The sequence below is a fragment of the Rana temporaria genome, chromosome 10 (genome assembly GCF_905171775.1).
Source record: "Rana temporaria chromosome 10, aRanTem1.1, whole genome shotgun sequence".
Taxonomy (NCBI): Eukaryota; Metazoa; Chordata; class Amphibia; order Anura; family Ranidae; genus Rana; species Rana temporaria.
In genome coordinates this window covers 49,359,239-49,376,298 of record NC_053498.1, presented here as the reverse complement: position 1 = coordinate 49,376,298, position 17,060 = coordinate 49,359,239, and the positions used below count along the sequence as shown (strand labels likewise).

The window sequence follows — 17,060 nt, the reverse complement described above, 5'->3', positions numbered from 1 at the left end:
GGAGCCTTCTCCCCTACCACGCAGGCCAAGATCGCAAACGCCTGCAGCCAATTGGTAAACGTACGGGGGATCAGGCGATACCGCCGTCTTTCCTCATCCTCTTTTTTGTTCAATTCCGGCTTCAATCTGGTTAGATTAAATTTTTCTAGGGGGAGCAAAGTGAAAATCTCCACATATTCCCCTTTCCAAATTTTTTCCCTAACCTCCGGCTTCAGATGAGCCCCCAAAGTAGCCTCAAAGCAAATGTACATTTCGCTCTGCGCGGCATCCGCCAACCTGACGGCCTCCCTCTTATCACTCTCCGCATCAGGTGCACTCACAGGCGCCACCGATCCAGCACCACTAGCCACCGCCGCACCACTCGCAGATGCCGACCCTGCAATCGCGCCCTCCTGCACCCCCGACACTGCCGCCTGACCACCTATCGTCTGACCGGACCCCCCCCCCCAGCGGGGACCATGCCACCGCCGGAGAGGGCGTGCTGACAGCCCCCGGTCCGAATCTCATCACCAAGTCCCGCAAACCAGCCCATAGATCCTGAGCCTCGCCACCTGTCACCGGCCCACCCTTGGCCCCCATTATTGTCTCCTGAGCCCCGTCCTTACCAGAGCCCCCCCCCCCCCCAACACCCCCTTGAAACAACAAACCCTGCAGTAAACCAGAATTAGAAGTAGAATGTGACTTACCAGGCCGCCTTGGACTAGGTCCACGCGCCGCCGGAATGAAATCCACCGCTGCTCGTTGTCCCGGACCATTATCGCTCTCAGACCCGGACAGCTCCCCTTCGGATCGGTCCACACTCATCGCAGGCGAAACGTCTCTCGGCTGGACCCCGGACTGTTGTGACGCAGGTGTAGGTGGCCTGTGTCTGTGCCAGAACACCAGACCCGCCTGCAACTTCTGCCGATGGACTCCATGAGCGCCCCCCGGCCCGGGCCCCAGCTCCCCGTCCCTCACGCCTCGTCGCCCCCACACTCCGCTCCGAACTCCCACCTGGTGATGCCGGGCCCCTGGCCGCCACTGGTGAGTGGCCCCTGGCCCGCCGGCTGGACACATCTGGCTGGGCCGCACGACTGCCACGACCGTCCCCTGCAGTCTCGACCGCGCTGTCCGGGCATCTCCGACGAGCTGGTGGCGAGGGCCCAGGCGGGCTGTCTGACCCCCCCACTGCGGCGCAAAACGTCGGCGACGTGGATTCCTCCCGGCCCCCCCCGAGGGCCCAGCTGTCGACCGCTGCGGGGATGGCACCGGAGGGCCCCTGGCGGGTCTCCGTGTTAGCCGTTCTGAGCCATTAGAAGGCCCTGGACTGTACCGCTCCGGCGGTTTTGACCGCCGAGCGCGTGTCGCAGCCCCCCCCGGCGGGTGCCGCGGTCGGAGCCTCCAAAGCGGCAGAAACCTGCTCCCGGACCCAGTCTGCACCCTGAGCGGCCGCCGCAGCGCGCAACTGCGCTATTAAATCAGCCACCGCCGCCATTACCAGAGCTGCACAAGCTTCCCCTTGGTTGCTAAAATGGAGGAGTGACCCACGTCACTTCCTCCACGCCAGGACCTACTGCCGCCCCCGCCCCCCTAACAGGCCGGCCACCCCCCACCAGGCAGCACGCCCAATCGTCCCTGCCGGTCCCTCCCTGTCATGCGGCCCCTCCCCCAACTGCGTTTCTCCGTGCCTTTCTCACTCATCCTCTCACTTTGAGCAACACTGAGCGATTCCAAATCGCTATCCATTACCCCATCATCCTGAAGCTCAACATTCCTAATCTTTTTGGCTGTGGACAAAACCTCTGTTATGCATGTGCCCTTTTCAGATCCTTCCAACGGGAGAGGGTTAACTTCTGCAAAAGCCAACGCACCCGTGTCTACCGGCCCTGCAGTCTCTCCCTTTAGCACAGCAGAAATTGTTTCCACTTCACTGTTATCCACTGCAAACACATTTTTAAACACAGCAGGCTGCAATAACATAACTTCACCACTTCGCTCAGCTGGCGCTTCATTAAACTCATGAGAACTTTTTCTGCCAGCAGTTACAGACTGTAGTAACCCATTATCACTACAAGTAATTTTAAACATTTGATTTTTACCATTCTCCTCATCACCAGGGTCAAGTACCCTCTTATCCATCAGAGCGGCACCGCAGTTGTCCCCGGCAACCTCTGGCTCCAACACACAGAGCTCCCTGGAGGTTTCTAAGGACACCTCTGCAGCCTTATCTACCGTTGCTAAGGTGAATCGCATATCCTGCTTAGCGATCACCCCTACCTTATTAAGCCTCATATTACCATAAGTACTAGTATCACCAGCAACATCTTCAACATCAGCATTCAAAAACATAGCAGTTTTATCATTTCTATCAGATTGACTTTTGTCAGAATGCATGGCAACATGCATGCGACTCAGCACATCACCCTTCCTCTCCAAAGGAACTATTTTGCCCACTAGGGCGGCTTCACAGTTGTCCTGGGAAACCCCTTGCCTTACCAATACAGGCTCAATGGCGGTTTCCCTTGGCAACTCCGCAGCACCTGTCTCTATCGCTAGGGAACATGACACACCAACTGTTTTGGTCACCCCTAACATATCTCTCTCAACATTCTGCTGGACTACCTTAGGTGCACCCATAGTCCATATGTCCATTTCAGACCTTGACCTTGCTGCAAGCAGGGCTTTACCCTGTGTCTCCCCACTGATCTGGGTAGCACAGTGCAGCAAGTCCATCTTTACAACTTCTGCAGATCTGCTCACCAGACACACTGCTACTTCACTTAGATCACGAACTGCAACAGTCTTACCATATTCTGAAGTCGGTAAATCGATCTTCACTTGAGTGCGTTGTCTCTGAGTTGCATATTCACTGGTGAACTCCTCCTGGTGGCCACAGGATGAAATTACAGCAGGCATCTCCCACTGTTTAGCACCCCCTGCAGACACAACAGAAGACTTCTTGTTGCCAGGGGTGACTGCAAACACATCTGAAAAAGAAACTTGGCCCACCGAAAAAGAGTTCTGCTCAGCAACTTCACTTTCAACTGCACCCCAAAATCTAGGGCAAGAAAATAGGCCGTGCCCCAGCTGACCACTTTCTAGGCATGGCGTTCGGCGACTTTCTCCTGTTGCTAAGGGAGATGACACTCTCCCAACCCGCAGAATTTCACTTGCATCTGACATTTTCTCTGTTTGTCAACGGAAACTGTGCTCTCCCAGTTGCACGTTGCTGGCTCTCCGACACCCGTAGACTTCTCTCTCCATGAAGCGGCGTTGCTTTGAACTTGCCAGTACTCTCTGTAGGCAATATCCTTGTCTTGCGGTCCACTGACCTGACATCATAGGCGTTGCTATGGGCAACTGCACCCATCTGCTCACTCTTTACATTCAGAGCAGGCTTCTCATACCTTTGCTTTGTTGAAGCCTAGGACAAAGGGCATTTGGAAACTTCATGCCCCCACTCACTGCATCGCAAACAGCGCACCTGGATTTCAAAACTTTTCACCTTGATAGCTGGCCGACCTACACCAGCGTTGCCAGGGGCAACAGCATGCACTTTACCTTTGGCTTGGTTCAGCGCATCCAAGTGCTTTTTGCACGAGTCTGGGGCTTGTTCTGTCGGCAACAAACCCTCCAGCCACAAAGTCCTGTCTCTCATTTCAGCAAATATTGCTTTCTGTTTGCGATTTGACCTTCCCATCGCTGCAAACAGGGCAATGGTTTATCACACAGTTCCTTCTTAACACAGGAAAAATGTTGATGTACGGTCTCCAAGACTTGCAAAACAGCACACTTTTACATGCAGACTTCACTCTCTGCGATTCCACTCGAACCATCCATTCACTGGGCCTTCCCAAATGGATATGTCTTCTCAGAGCTCACTTCCACAGGTATATGCAAACACAGTCTATTAATTGAACTCCTGTGCAATGCAGTTCTCCTGACTGCCACACACAGCTAACAGAAGTTCACAGCAGAAAACTTTTAACTTCCAGTTCATATTGGCTGTTCATCATAGCATTGCTGCCAAAAACGCACGGTTGCTTTCTACTCAGTTTGTTGGTATGCGTGGATCTGGAACTCTTTCAAACTGCCTGTAGCAATACCTCCACCATATGTAAGATTGGGGGATCAGACTCCAATGGTAGGTGTGTTTTTCAGTGAGTGCGCCAGTCCAATACTGAGTTTTTAAGGGCCTGGTAGCCCACTTTTATTTAAAAAGTTCAGATACAAAGGCAGCCCTCGCAGGGGGGTTTCATCATTCCTGTATCTTGCAAAAAATCAACAGTCGCACACAGCGACTTATCCGCACACAGCGTTTGATTCGCACACAGCGACTTGTCCGCACACAGCGTTTGATTCGCACACAGCGATTTATCCTCTTGAAGCACACAGCTTCTAGCTGCAACCCATGCAGCCTCTCTCTTCTCTCAGAGATATGGGAGCTCATCTGGCTCCCAGGAACAGACCTCCTGTCTGTAGGGTGGGGCCCTGAATGCTGTTCAGGTCAGACTTAAAAAGCCCAAAACACAGCTGACCTATTAACGTGTGTTTCTCTCCATAATTTGGCGTAAAACAGCCATTTCTCACCCAGCACAGGGTCCCATCCTCACAATATATATATATATATATATATATATATATATATATATATATAACATTCAGTAACCATAATGAAATTATGTAACAATATAACCATAGACTAGTGGCAACACAGACATGTCAGTCGCAACAAGGAAAAAAAAAATTAGGCATGAAAATCTAAATCTAAATCAATCAATCTAAATATTGACTGGTGCCATAAATAGCTTATAACTTTCTGCACTAATGGCCAGTGGTAGCGTTATTTCAATCGCCCCGGTGTACAATTAGCTCTTTTGCTGGGCCGGTGCTACCACTAGGCAGCCGCCTAGGGTGTACTGCCACCTAGGGCACAGCCACGGCCCCTGAGAGGAAGGAGGTGGGGAAGCATCCCGCAAAACTAACAAGCTGGTGGAAGAAGGAAGTGACATGATAGCATTGGTGTAGTAGCGCTGCGTGGGGGGTATCTGGTCCACTCATCCCAGATGACATTGCATAGGCTCTTGTTGGTGACTCGGGCAGAGCCTCTGACAGCACAGCTCAGAGAGAAGCGGTGGCTTTGTAGTGAACAGGAGGCGGGGCTGGGGATGTCATGATCTCTTCGATCAGCAGAGGGCTGGAGGAGCAATGCAAATCTACAGGACTTCCACACACCAGCCCCCTGTCATACAGCTATGCCATCCTGGACATCACGGTCCCACTAGACCGCACAGCACACCTCCACTACAAGGCAAGGGGGATGGTCATTCGAAGGCACCACAACACAAATCTCCACCCCCACTGTATATTTGGACCTGAAGTCATAGCGGAGCCAATTTTGCTATTGTCACTCTTTCTTCCTTTTCTACCTCCCAGCCTCTGAATGACATCACACCAAACTCAGAGGCCGGGACTAGAAATCATCTAGAGATCACTCCTCCTGACAGAGAAATATATGTATTGGCACTCCACTGCAGCTGTGAATACTGTTTGCACACTGTGTTCCCAGCTCTGCTTCCTTAGTGAACAGCAGTGGTGGTGATATGTATACTGGGCTGGCTGTGCACTCCACCTGTGCCCCCCCATTTCTGTAAATAATTGTGCCCGGGGCTTCCATCTCTTCCTTCTCCCCCTCCTTGTCCCGATCCTGTGTAGAACAAATCCATATGCACAGTAAATTCTTAGGCTTCCCTGAAAATGCATGTAGCGGTACCCCTGTAGTGGCTGCTGGTCCATCTGTCACCCTGCCTAGCCAGGCACATAATCTTCAGTCACTCCCAGACAGAAAACAGTCCATGCACTTTGTTTTTGTATTTTTTTTATTGAGGGGATTAAACTTGGATAGGGATAGTGTAGATATGAGATGCCCAGATGATTGCAGAAAATGTAATGGACTGAGGAACTATATACACCTCCTGTATATAAAACTTCTTCTAACGCAAACTTGACTCTTGATCTCACTCTCCAGCACTTTACTTTACTGTTGATCTCTTCCTTTCGGACCAGCTAGCACTGATATGCAGGCCTGACACTGGCTAAGCCAGGCCCAAAGCAAAAATCCTTTGCAGGCAGGGACCGCGGGCCCCTTCGGTGTAGCAAAAATATAGGTAGTCCCAATGCTAGCAGTCCACGTTGCATACCGAGCCCTGCACTACATCTTTAGGCACTGCCGGCTCTCCAGACTGCAGCTGCCTCTCTCCACTGCCCATGTCACCACAGTCCACTCCACTGGCTCTGCACCCATCACAGACTGCACGCTCCCAGTCCCCTCAGGCGTACCTCTCAGTCCTCCTGACTGTCACTCACCTGCCCTCTTGGCTGCGACCTGTTCCTCCCTGGAGATTTGCCTGGCAGTGCTCTCCTTCTGTCCTCTCCTTGCTCCCTTGTCTCCTGTACAGGACACCTCCATGTGTCTTGAGAGGCTCCTGTCTGCACCCGAGCCCAGGCCCAAGGTCACACCCCCCCAGACTGACTAAGGTCCAGTGTATAAGGCTTTTTGTCATCCTTTGGCCCCCAGGGTCTGACAGAATCCTGGACAGGGTCTAATAGCTCTGGCTAACGAATTACAGTGCCTTGAAAAAGTATTCATACACCATGAAATTTTCCACATTTTGTCATGTTACAACTAAAAACATTAATGTATTTTTTGGGGATTTTATGTGATAGACCAACACAAAGTGGCACATACCATATTTATCGGGGTATTGCGCGCACCCCCAACCTGTAAGGGAAATTTCAGGAAAAAAAAAATACTTACAGTTTGAATGCCCCTCGTCGGTGTCTTGCCCGGCGTCCGTCTGCGGCCTCGGTGGTGTCCTCCCGCACTGTCTGAGTCGAATCCCCGCTTCCCGCGCTGAGTTTGAACTGCGCCGCCGACATATACCGAGCGCAGTACACTCGGGCATGCTCAGCCACGCTCGGCTTCTTACGCATAAAGGCTAGGAGGCATCACAGAGCATGACCGCGAGCGAAGCCGAGCCTGGCTGAATGTACCCGAGTGTACTGCGCTTGGTATATGTCGGTGGCGCAGTTCAAACTCAGCGCGGAAAGCGGTATTGGCGTATATCGCGCACCCATGATTTTCCTCTTATTTTAAGGGGAAAAAAGTGCGCGGTATACGCCGATAAATACGGTAATTGTGAAGTGAAAGGAAAATTATAAATGGTTTTCCTTTTTTTTTTTTTTACAAATACATATCTGAAAAGTATGGCATGCATTTGTGTTCAGCCCCCCTGACTTTGTAGAACCACCTTTCGCTGCAATTAAAGCTTTAAGTCTTTTGGGGAATGTCTCTACCAGCTTTGCATTACATTTTTGCCTATTCCTCTTTGCAAATTATCTCAAACTCTGTCAGATTGGATGGAGATCATCAGTGAACAGCACTTTTCAAGTCTTGCCACCGATTCTCAATTGGATTTAGGTCTGGACTTTGACTGGGCCATTCTAACACATGAATATGCTTTGATCTAAACCATTCCATTGTAGCTCTGGCTGTATGTTGAGATCGTTGACCTGCTGGAAGGTGAACTTCCACCCCAGTCTCAAGTCTCTTGCAGACTCTAACAGGTTTTCTTCTAATGCCGCGTACACACCATCACTTTATGTGAAGTAAAAAAACGATGTTTTTGAAACTTCATTTTCAAAAACGACGTTGCCTACACACCATCGTTTTTTTCAAAATGCTCTAGCAAAGCGCGGTTACGTTCAGCACTCTTTTCCATTGAAGCTTGCTTCATAACTTGCTTCTTGAGGTTTAAAAATGTTGTTTTAAACGTCGTTTTAGCCTACACACAGTGATTTTTTGTGACACAAAAAACAACGTTTTGAAAAACGACACAAAAAATTGAAGCATGCTTCAAATTTTTTTTTGTCGTTTTTCACAAGACATAAAGCAGTGTTATTTTTCCGCCACACATAGCGTTTTGCTTTAGGCCAAAAAGTTAAATTTGGGTTTCATCTGACCAGAGCACCTTCTTCCACATGGCTTCTCGTAAACTGCAAACAGGACTTATGGCTTTCTTTCAACAATGGCTTTCTTCTTGCCACTCTTCCATTAAGGCCAGATTTGTGGAGTGCACGACTAATAGTTGTCCTATGGACAGATTCTCCCACCTGAGCTGTGGTTCTCTGCAGCTCCTCCAAGGTTACCATGGGCCTCTTGGCTGCTTCTCTGATTAATGCTCTTCTGTTAGTTTAGGTGGACGGCCATGTCTTGGTAGGTTTGCAGTTATGCCATACTCTTTACATTTTCAGATGATGGATTGAACACATGCTCAGTGAGATGTTCAAAGCTTGGGATATTTTTTTAATAACCTAACCCTGCTTTAAACTTCTCCACAACGTTATCCCTGACCTGTCTGGTGTGTTCCTTGGCCTTCTGTGATGCTGTTTATTAGCTAAGGTTCTCTAACAAACTTCTGAGGGCTTCACAGAACAGCTGTATTTATACTGAGATTAAATTACACACAGGTATACTCTACATACTAATTAGGTGACTTCTGAAGGCAATTGATTCCACCAGATTTTAGTTAGGGGTGTCGGAGTAAAGGGGGCTGAATACAAATGCACGCCACACTTTTCAGATATTTATTAGTAAACAATAGAAAAAAAAAACATTTATCATTTTCCTTCCACTTCACAGTTATTTTACACTTTGTTAGTCTGTCACATAAAATCCCAAGAAATTACATTTATGTTTTTGGTTGTAACATGACAAGATGTGGAAAATTTTAAGGGGTATGAATACTTTTTCAAGGCACTGTTTATCAACATAAGAATTTTTTTTTTTAAACCTAGCTGACAAGGCTAACAAGCAGTAATCCAAACTCATGTTGTTTGAACTCAACATCAAAAGGCTGTTGATACTTTCTCATGTTTGTTAAATAGCCTAAGCCAGGGGTCTCCAAACTTTCTAAACAAAGGGCCAGTTTACTGTCCTTCAGACTTCAGGAGGGCCAGATCATGGCCATTTTTTTCTGGCATCAGTAGGGGTAAACCTCCCCACTTTGGTATTTTATGTTAGAGGGAAAGTGCCCCATCATTGGTATCCATAAGGAGGAATAGGCCCGGATTCACAAAGCACTTGCGCCGACGTATCTCCAGATACGCCGCGTAAGTGCAAATATGCGCCGTCGTATCTATGCGCCGGACTAACAAACTAAGATACGCCTAAAAATAGGCTTTATCCCACCGACGTAACTTGCCGGCGTAGAGTGGGCGCATATTTACGCTGGACGCATGTGGTGCTCCCATTGATTTTCTATTTAAATATGCAAATGAGGGAGATACGGCGATTCACAAACGTAAGTGCGTCCGACGCAGTGCGCGTAAAGTCATATGTCCGGCGTAAAGTTATGCCCCATAAAGGTGTAACTCGGCAGCATCCATGCAAAGGGCTGCACCAGGCAACACACGCCGGCGTATTTTACGTAGTTTAAGTTGGACGTGAATATGGCTGGGCGTAGGTGTTACGTTCACGCCGTAGGCAGTGATCCGACGTATCTTAGGCAGTTGTTCCGTCGTGATTCTGAGCATGCGCACGGGGATGCGTCCACGGGACGGGGAATGCTCCGTTCGTTATATGTATCTGTCTGACACTCAGCCCATCATTTGCATGGGGTCATGCCTCATTTGCATGGCTCACGCCCACTTCCACCTATGCCGGCTTACGCCTGAGAAACCCAGCACAGTTTTGGGAGCACTGGCTTTGTGAATTCAGTGCTTGCCTCTCTGTGCTGCGTCGGCGTAGCGTATCTTATTTGCGCTACTGCGGCGTAATGTGCGCCCGCTCTCTGTGAATCTGGACCATAGTGTCCTATTAGTGTCAGTGGGAAAAATAGTGCTCTATTGTTGGTGTTCGATGGCAGAATGGTGTCTTGAATCAGTAGGAGGAGAAGTGTCCCAATGGCCGTATAAAAGTGAGCAAAGGGCCGCATTCGGGCCCTTGGGCCGCAGTTTGGAGACCCCTGGCCTAAGCTAAGACTAGCAGTTGTCTTTCACTTGCAATTCGTTTTTTTAAAGTGATCTAAATAATACTCTCTGTATTTACTTTGAATAATATTTGTCTCTTATTTTAAAGATGATCATTCTCGAATCAAACTGACCATTATCAATGAATCAGCCACTACTGATTATATCAATGCCAACTTCATGCCTGTAAGTATCTTTGTGTTTCTATTTTACATAATTTTTATGGTTATGCTCTACTTAAAGTGGTATCAAACTTGTTGGTGTGGGAGCGCTATCACCAAAATCTGCAAGCATGGATAATATATTCTTATATACAGTATAGTAAGGCACACCTTACCTCTCAACGTGCTTTGTCCCCAATCGCTGCAATTTCCACTGATGTATTTTCCAGTTCCTGCGGCAATCCTCTTCAAACTAAGGACAGCCACTGATGGTGTAACTTCTGTGGATGCATGATGTAACAGAATGACCCGTGACAAACAGAGACTTTGGAAGGATGAGGGGTACTCCTGTACCGGCGTCACCAAGGAGTCTTATGTCTAGGGTCACCTTATGTCCGATAGGGCCATAAGGTGACTGAGAAATTATATCCTAAATTACAGGACAGGGGACATTACTGATAGCTCATATTGCAAAGTGTTGGTTTATTCTATGACTCATCTCTCTGTGTAGACTGTCGACATGTTAAATGAGGCTGACTCTTGAAAGGCCTTTCATTGTGTGATAACACTGTTTAAAGCCTATTAATGCTCAGGTGTGAATACCTTTCTGTCGGAGACAGACCGTCTGTCTAAAGATGTGGATTGAGGGGAATTCATTGTGTGATGGTGTTTTGTTTGAATTCTGTTAATGAAGGAATGTGACTTCTCAGGTGCAGTGATTAGGTCATGATAATTATAGAGCGGCGCCGAAATGTCTGGAATGTTTAGCAATTAGCCATCTGAAGGTGTATTGAAGCCCCCCCAGTGTGTGGGTGGAGAGTTTGATTGTTCCCGTGATCACTGAAACATGCCTTGAAAACTGTATATAAACTTGAGAGCTAACCATTAAAAGTGTTCATACATTTTGAAGCAGAGAATAGAGCGGTCAGTCTCATTTTCTGGGGAATTGATATGGATTGTGCCTGCTGGTTTGTCTGTGTGTCGGATAAGCTGTCGTGGGTTGATGGAAGGTCGTAAACGGTGGTGACCGTTACACATGGATGTACAATGAGCTGGGTTGTACAGTATATGGCCCGTGCATTGTGAAGTGTACATAAAGAGATAATCAGGAGTAGGGGAAGTTTTTTGGGGTAAAAGAGAATGTGCATGTCTCTTCGGCCAATAAAACTTTAAACCCTGGTGATTTTTTTGTTTAGAGGAGATGTGCCACAGTCTGGCTTTGCGAGTTTGAAGTATTTACAATGAATATCAAATTAAAAGACAGTGGAAGTGCAGCCTTAGATGCTGTATCTATGGCAGGCCATAAATGGTGCCCTTTTCTTTCCTGAAACCACAGATTGCTTGATTCCCCCATCAACACAGTGCTGATGGGAGAATCTCTCCTATTGTGTTTTCCTGGGGGAGGGGGCATGGGGAGCAATTGGTATTGGCCTTGGTTGTACCCAAGTCAATCGATTGACTTGGGTACATTCACCCTGCCCAAAGATGATTTGAATCTCACCCGGTCCCCAGTGGCGGCCCGTCCATAGGGACGCATGGGCGCCGCCCCCCCTCCCACAGTCAAAAAAAAAAAAAAAAAAACGGGCCCTTTAAGAACTTTTATTCGGCTAAAATGTCATTTTGACATTTTAACCGCATTTTAACCGCCACTCCCTCTCGCAAATAACACACATTCGTGCATAAATGCACGAATGTATGTTATTGGTTGGTTGCCAGCTGCCTTGTCTATTCATATAACCGGACGCAGGACGCCGATTACCCGAATAGCGGCAGCTGGTTGGCTGAGGGGAACTGCCTATCAAAGCCAGCGGCTCTGATAGGCTTTTCTCCGGCTCTCGGATGTCTATACTCGGAGCGCAGGTAATCTGCGCTCCTTGCATAAGACAAACGGCCGTTTCAACCAATCAGATTCCCGGATTTTTACAGGGAAAGGGGCACAGTGGTGACAAAGGGCACAGAGGTGACAATTGGCACAGTGGCATCATGGGGCACAGTGGTGACAAAGGGCACAGAGGTGACAATTGGCACAGTGGCATCATGGGGCACAGTGGTGAGTGACAATGGGCACAGTGGCATCATGGGGCACAGTGGTGACAAAGGGCACAGAGGTGACAATTGGCACAGTGGCATCATGGGGCACAGTGGTGAGTGACAATGGGCACAGGGGCATCATGGGGCACAGTGGTGACAAAGGGCACAGAGGTGACAATGGGCACAGTGGCATCATGGGGCACAGTGGTGACAATGGGCACAGTGGCATCATGGGGCACAGTGGTGACAATGGGCATAGTGGCATAATGGGGCACAGTGGTGACAATTAAAGGGCACAGTGGTGACAATTGGCACAGTGGCAACAATTGAGGGGCACAGTGGCTGCGTTTGATGACATGACACAGTGGTGACAATTTATGGAACAGTGGCTGCGTTTGATGGCATGGCACAGTGACTGCGTTTGATGGCATGGCACAGTGGTGACAATTGATGGCACAGTGGCTGCGTTTGATGGCACAGTAGCTGCGTTTGTGGTGACAATTGATGGCACAGTTGCTGTGTTGCATGGCACAGTGGTGACAATTGATGGCACAGTTGCTGTTTGATGGCATGGCACAGTGGTGACAATTGATGGCACAGTGACTGCATTTGATGGCATGGCACAGTGGTGACAATTGATGGCACAGTTGCTGTGTTGCATGGCACAGTGGTGACAATTGATGGCACAGTGGCTGCGTTTGATGGCATGGCACAGTGGTGACAATTCATGGCACAGTTGCTGTGTTGCATGGCATGGCACAGTGGTGACAATTGATGGCACAGTGGCTGCATTTGGTGGCATGGCACAGTGGTGACAATTGATGGCACAGTTGCTGTGTTGCATGGCACAGTGGTGACAATTGATGGCACAGTGGCTGCGTTTGATGGCATGGCACAGTGGCAGGGGCGAACTGACAACTCATGGGGCCCCTGGGCAATAGAAGATTATGGGGCCCCTCTGACTTACAGATGACCACCACGCCAGGAGGTAGTGCAGAGGCGGGCAGCTAAAATCTTGGGATATTCACATTAAAAGCATGTCATTTTCGGACATATCAGGGACAGATCTAAAAAAAACACAGATTTTTACATACTGTCCCTGGTTTTACTGAGCCTGGCAACCCGGATGGGGCCCCCTAGTGGCATGGGGCCCTCGGGCAGTGCCCGAGTGACTCAATGGTCAGTCCGCCCCTGCACAGTGGTGACAATTGATGGCACAGTGGCTGCGTTTGATGGCATGGCACAGTGGTGACAATTGATGGCACAGTGACTGCATTTGATGGCATGGCACAGTGGTGACAATTGATGGCACAGTTGCTGTGTTGCATGGCACAGTGGTGACAATTGATGGCACAGTTGCTGTGTTTGATGGCATGGCACAGTGGTGACAATTGATGGCACAGTGGCTGCATTTGATGGTACAGTGGCTGCATGTGATGGGCACAGTGAGGCTGCAATTTTTTTTTTCATTTGCGCCCCCCCAAAAATTTTGAGCACCAGCCGCCACTGCCGGTCCCTGCTGAATCAGCCGAGATTCAAACCATCTATGGCCAGCTTTAAGGAAGCACAATGCTTGCTGTTTATTATTATTATTATTAGAGATTAATTTGATTCTACCTTCTAGGGGAAAAACGGAATGGTCAGTATATAGACAACAGGTCTGTACACCTTTCAGCAGTTTGGTGTAGCCTTGGACGGAAGTGGAAGGTTTAATGTCTTTTCCAGTTCTTTGGTATTGGCTGTTTTTTTTTTTGGATCCAACCAAATAAGAGAGGGACAATGTTCCAGAGCTGAGAGCCCGTAGGGGAGAGAAATCGAAGAGCCGCACCCCTGAGGAGTGAAAAATTGTTGCCTACTGCTACTGTTGTCATGTAAAAGGTCATTAGGACCTTGAGTTCTACCCTGAAGACTCCAGCACTGGGAAATGCCACTTTTGGATCACCTGATTACACATGGACTCTACCTTTGTAGGTATGCTGGGCAGCACATAGCCAGAGTTATGATTAGGGATGTAGGAATAAATACTGTTCTTGTATGTGGACTTTGAAATATGTTGCACTTTTCTAAGTAAAGCTTGTTCCCACCTGGTCTGAAGTTACTAAAGGGGTTTAATGCACATATAGTCTACAGCTCAGGTCATCCAGCACCCAGGGCGAACATACCAAATTGCACCCCCCCCAGGTTGTGCATGACCAATCATCTTCTGTCTGGTCTGATAACCACACTTGATCATTATACCAACTTACAAAGATCACAAGCAGAAATAATGTACAGAGTACAAGAATCAGCAACAGGGGTATTTAATAATAGCAGTGTGATTTTGTGCAGGATCATAAGGTGGGCCCTGATTCTAGAGGACAAAGTGTGTGTGGGGGAAAAAAATTGGGTGTGGTTTTCACTGCGCTGACGAGAGAGAGAGGGAGAGAGGGAGAGAGAGAGAGATCAGAGGGGGTTGGTGAGAGGTGCACACACTCACACTCTCCTGGCGGTTTTCTGGCTCATTCAGTAGTATATCAATGTTTGTCGGCAGCTTCTTTTTTTATCTTCGTAGGGAGGGTCCTCTTCTTTTAGTGCTTGTTCATAATATCTACAATATTTTAGTGTGCATGAATGACTGGTATAAATCCCAAGACGTTATATATTGCAGCTTAACATTCATTAGATGAGGTGGCTGTATGTTTTGTTTTAGGCTTTTCCCCTCTGTTTTCACCTGGTGATCTGGCCAGTGGCACACATCTTGCATTAGAGTGCCTCTAATCTGGATAAAGGAGAACAGTAGGTACATAAGATAGCAGCATGGTCAGTCTGGGAATGGGGGGCAGTGTTATATGTACTAGCAGATTTAGATACACTAACAAGTTGAAGCCAAACTCACTAGCCTATGGAAAAAAAGGATCAAGCATTCCCCACACTTCAGCACACTGGACTCCTCTACTTTCTACTCTACTGTCTGAAGTCAACATGGGAAAGAGAATAAGTGCAGCGTCCCATTCAGGACATGTGGGAACTGAAAAAGTATTACTTCTTTGTCATTGCTATATTGCATGTCATTTTGCATTGCTATACCTGTGGTATCCCTGTTCTTAGGCTGGTCAAGTGTGCTTCATACTTCCCACCACAAGATGGGGATAGCACCACTCTGGGATATATTTCCCAGCTCAGGTTTATCTGTGGTCAGTTGTTCAGTACAGGAAGCAGTGTGCAGAGGGAAAGCAGAATGTGAAGGTGAGAGAAGGTCAGTCCAGAGAAGGGACAAATTAGAACTGCTAAAATCAAAGGATAACAGCCACTATACGGCAGCAAAGACCTTTGAGTATAAAGGTGAAGGATTTCTTAGCCACCGGCAACCTCACCCATGTCACTGGATTCAAAAGAGACCAGACACAAGTAAGCATTATACTGAACCACAGCCTGAGTCCAGGCCTACTAAAGCCTATTAGCAGTGGATCAGCAGAACTCCTCTATTTACCCAGAGACTGTATTCTAACTGGATGTTTGTACTGCAACCAAAACCAGACACAGTAAAAGTTGTGAGTTGTATTCTACCACTGTCTACCTCATTCTTCAACATTGCTACGACAACTGGTCGTACCACCATTAACGGTACTGGCGTCACGACAAATATCATCAAGGGACCCAGCCGCCACAAGCACTATAAACACCCCTGTCATCGCGGGCACCTCAACCACCATCTTGGCTGGCGTTTCCCTATCGCAGAGCATGCCCCGGAGGATTTCGTGCTGTCTTCCCTTTCACTGTGCGACTGGCCCAGGGAGGCTTTCTGCTAACCGTGAGTAAACCGATGAACTGTATTATTGCTGTCTCTCATCGGCCCACCGTGCACCTCACGTGTTCCCCTGCGGTTCTGGCTCGTCGCATAAGGAGGTTGGGCACACAAAGGGGGGTGCTCACACACACAGGGGGGCGCTGACACACATGGGGGGGGCTATGATTCCAAACAACGTCTATGGCAAATAATGTTTCCCCAGCCTTTATCACCAGTCTGCGCATGATGTACAGAGCTCTGTGCTTACACCTCAGGACAGCATCTCTATCTTTGCTTGGAATCAGGCATATTATACAGTAAGTACATGGCTGTTAGTGGGACATACAGTATCATCCTGTGTTCAGGGTGGGGGACAGCTGGGGGAGTTAGAAAAGCACTGGATCCCCTCCCCCATGTAGCTCTACCCCCGCAGGAGCCGCTGATTTGTTATTGGGATCGGCATATTGAGTTACCTTAATGTGGCGTATGGGTGCAGTTGGAGAACAAAGCAGTGAGCAAAGGTCCAGACAGTGAATAAAGGTTTTCCAATGCTTTATTTCCAGGCCAAACACGGCCAACATCAACATCAAATGGGAAGAGCAGGTTGATGAAGAAAAGGGAGAACCTTGCAGTATCAGGCGTGGATATTAATTGAGCAGTCCTTGCTCAATAGAGTACCAAATTATTATTCGTCGCCACTCTAGCTGGAGTGGGTAAAGTGCCCCCGGACAGACCCCTCAAGCCTGGCAGCTGAAGTGTCACTTAGGATTTGCTGGGAGGAACAGATCTCTCTCACAGACCTGGCTCTAGGACCTCTGCCACAGGCCAATTACTTTAGGTGAGCTAGATGGATAAATGGAGCGAATCCTCCCAGTAGGTTTTAGCATAGGTCACCAGATGACAGCAAAACGTACCTGTCAACATTCTGGTCACCAGATCCCCGATTGGTTTGTTCAAGCCCTGTTGGACAACCTGCCTCCGGGTTCCCCTCAAGCTGACCCCCCAATCGAACGGCACCCAGCCTGGGATCCTCTCAATAGAACTGGGGACCCAGTAAGTCACTGGAGTTCCCTTTTACCTCCGGATGAGGGTTT

At 48.5% G+C, this 17,060-nt stretch overlaps 1 protein-coding gene across 1 annotated transcript in view; it reads left to right on the top strand.

Moving 5' to 3' along the window:
• Nucleotides 1-17,060, top strand: part of LOC120916559 (receptor-type tyrosine-protein phosphatase H-like) — a 1,518,207-nt gene that overhangs the window by 1,050,767 nt on the left and 450,380 nt on the right. Inside the window, exon 16 of the mRNA XM_040327609.1 lies at nucleotides 10,118-10,194. Coding sequence (XP_040183543.1) covers nucleotides 10,118-10,194 — 77 coding nt within the window. The remainder of the gene's footprint in view (nucleotides 1-10,117; nucleotides 10,195-17,060) is intronic.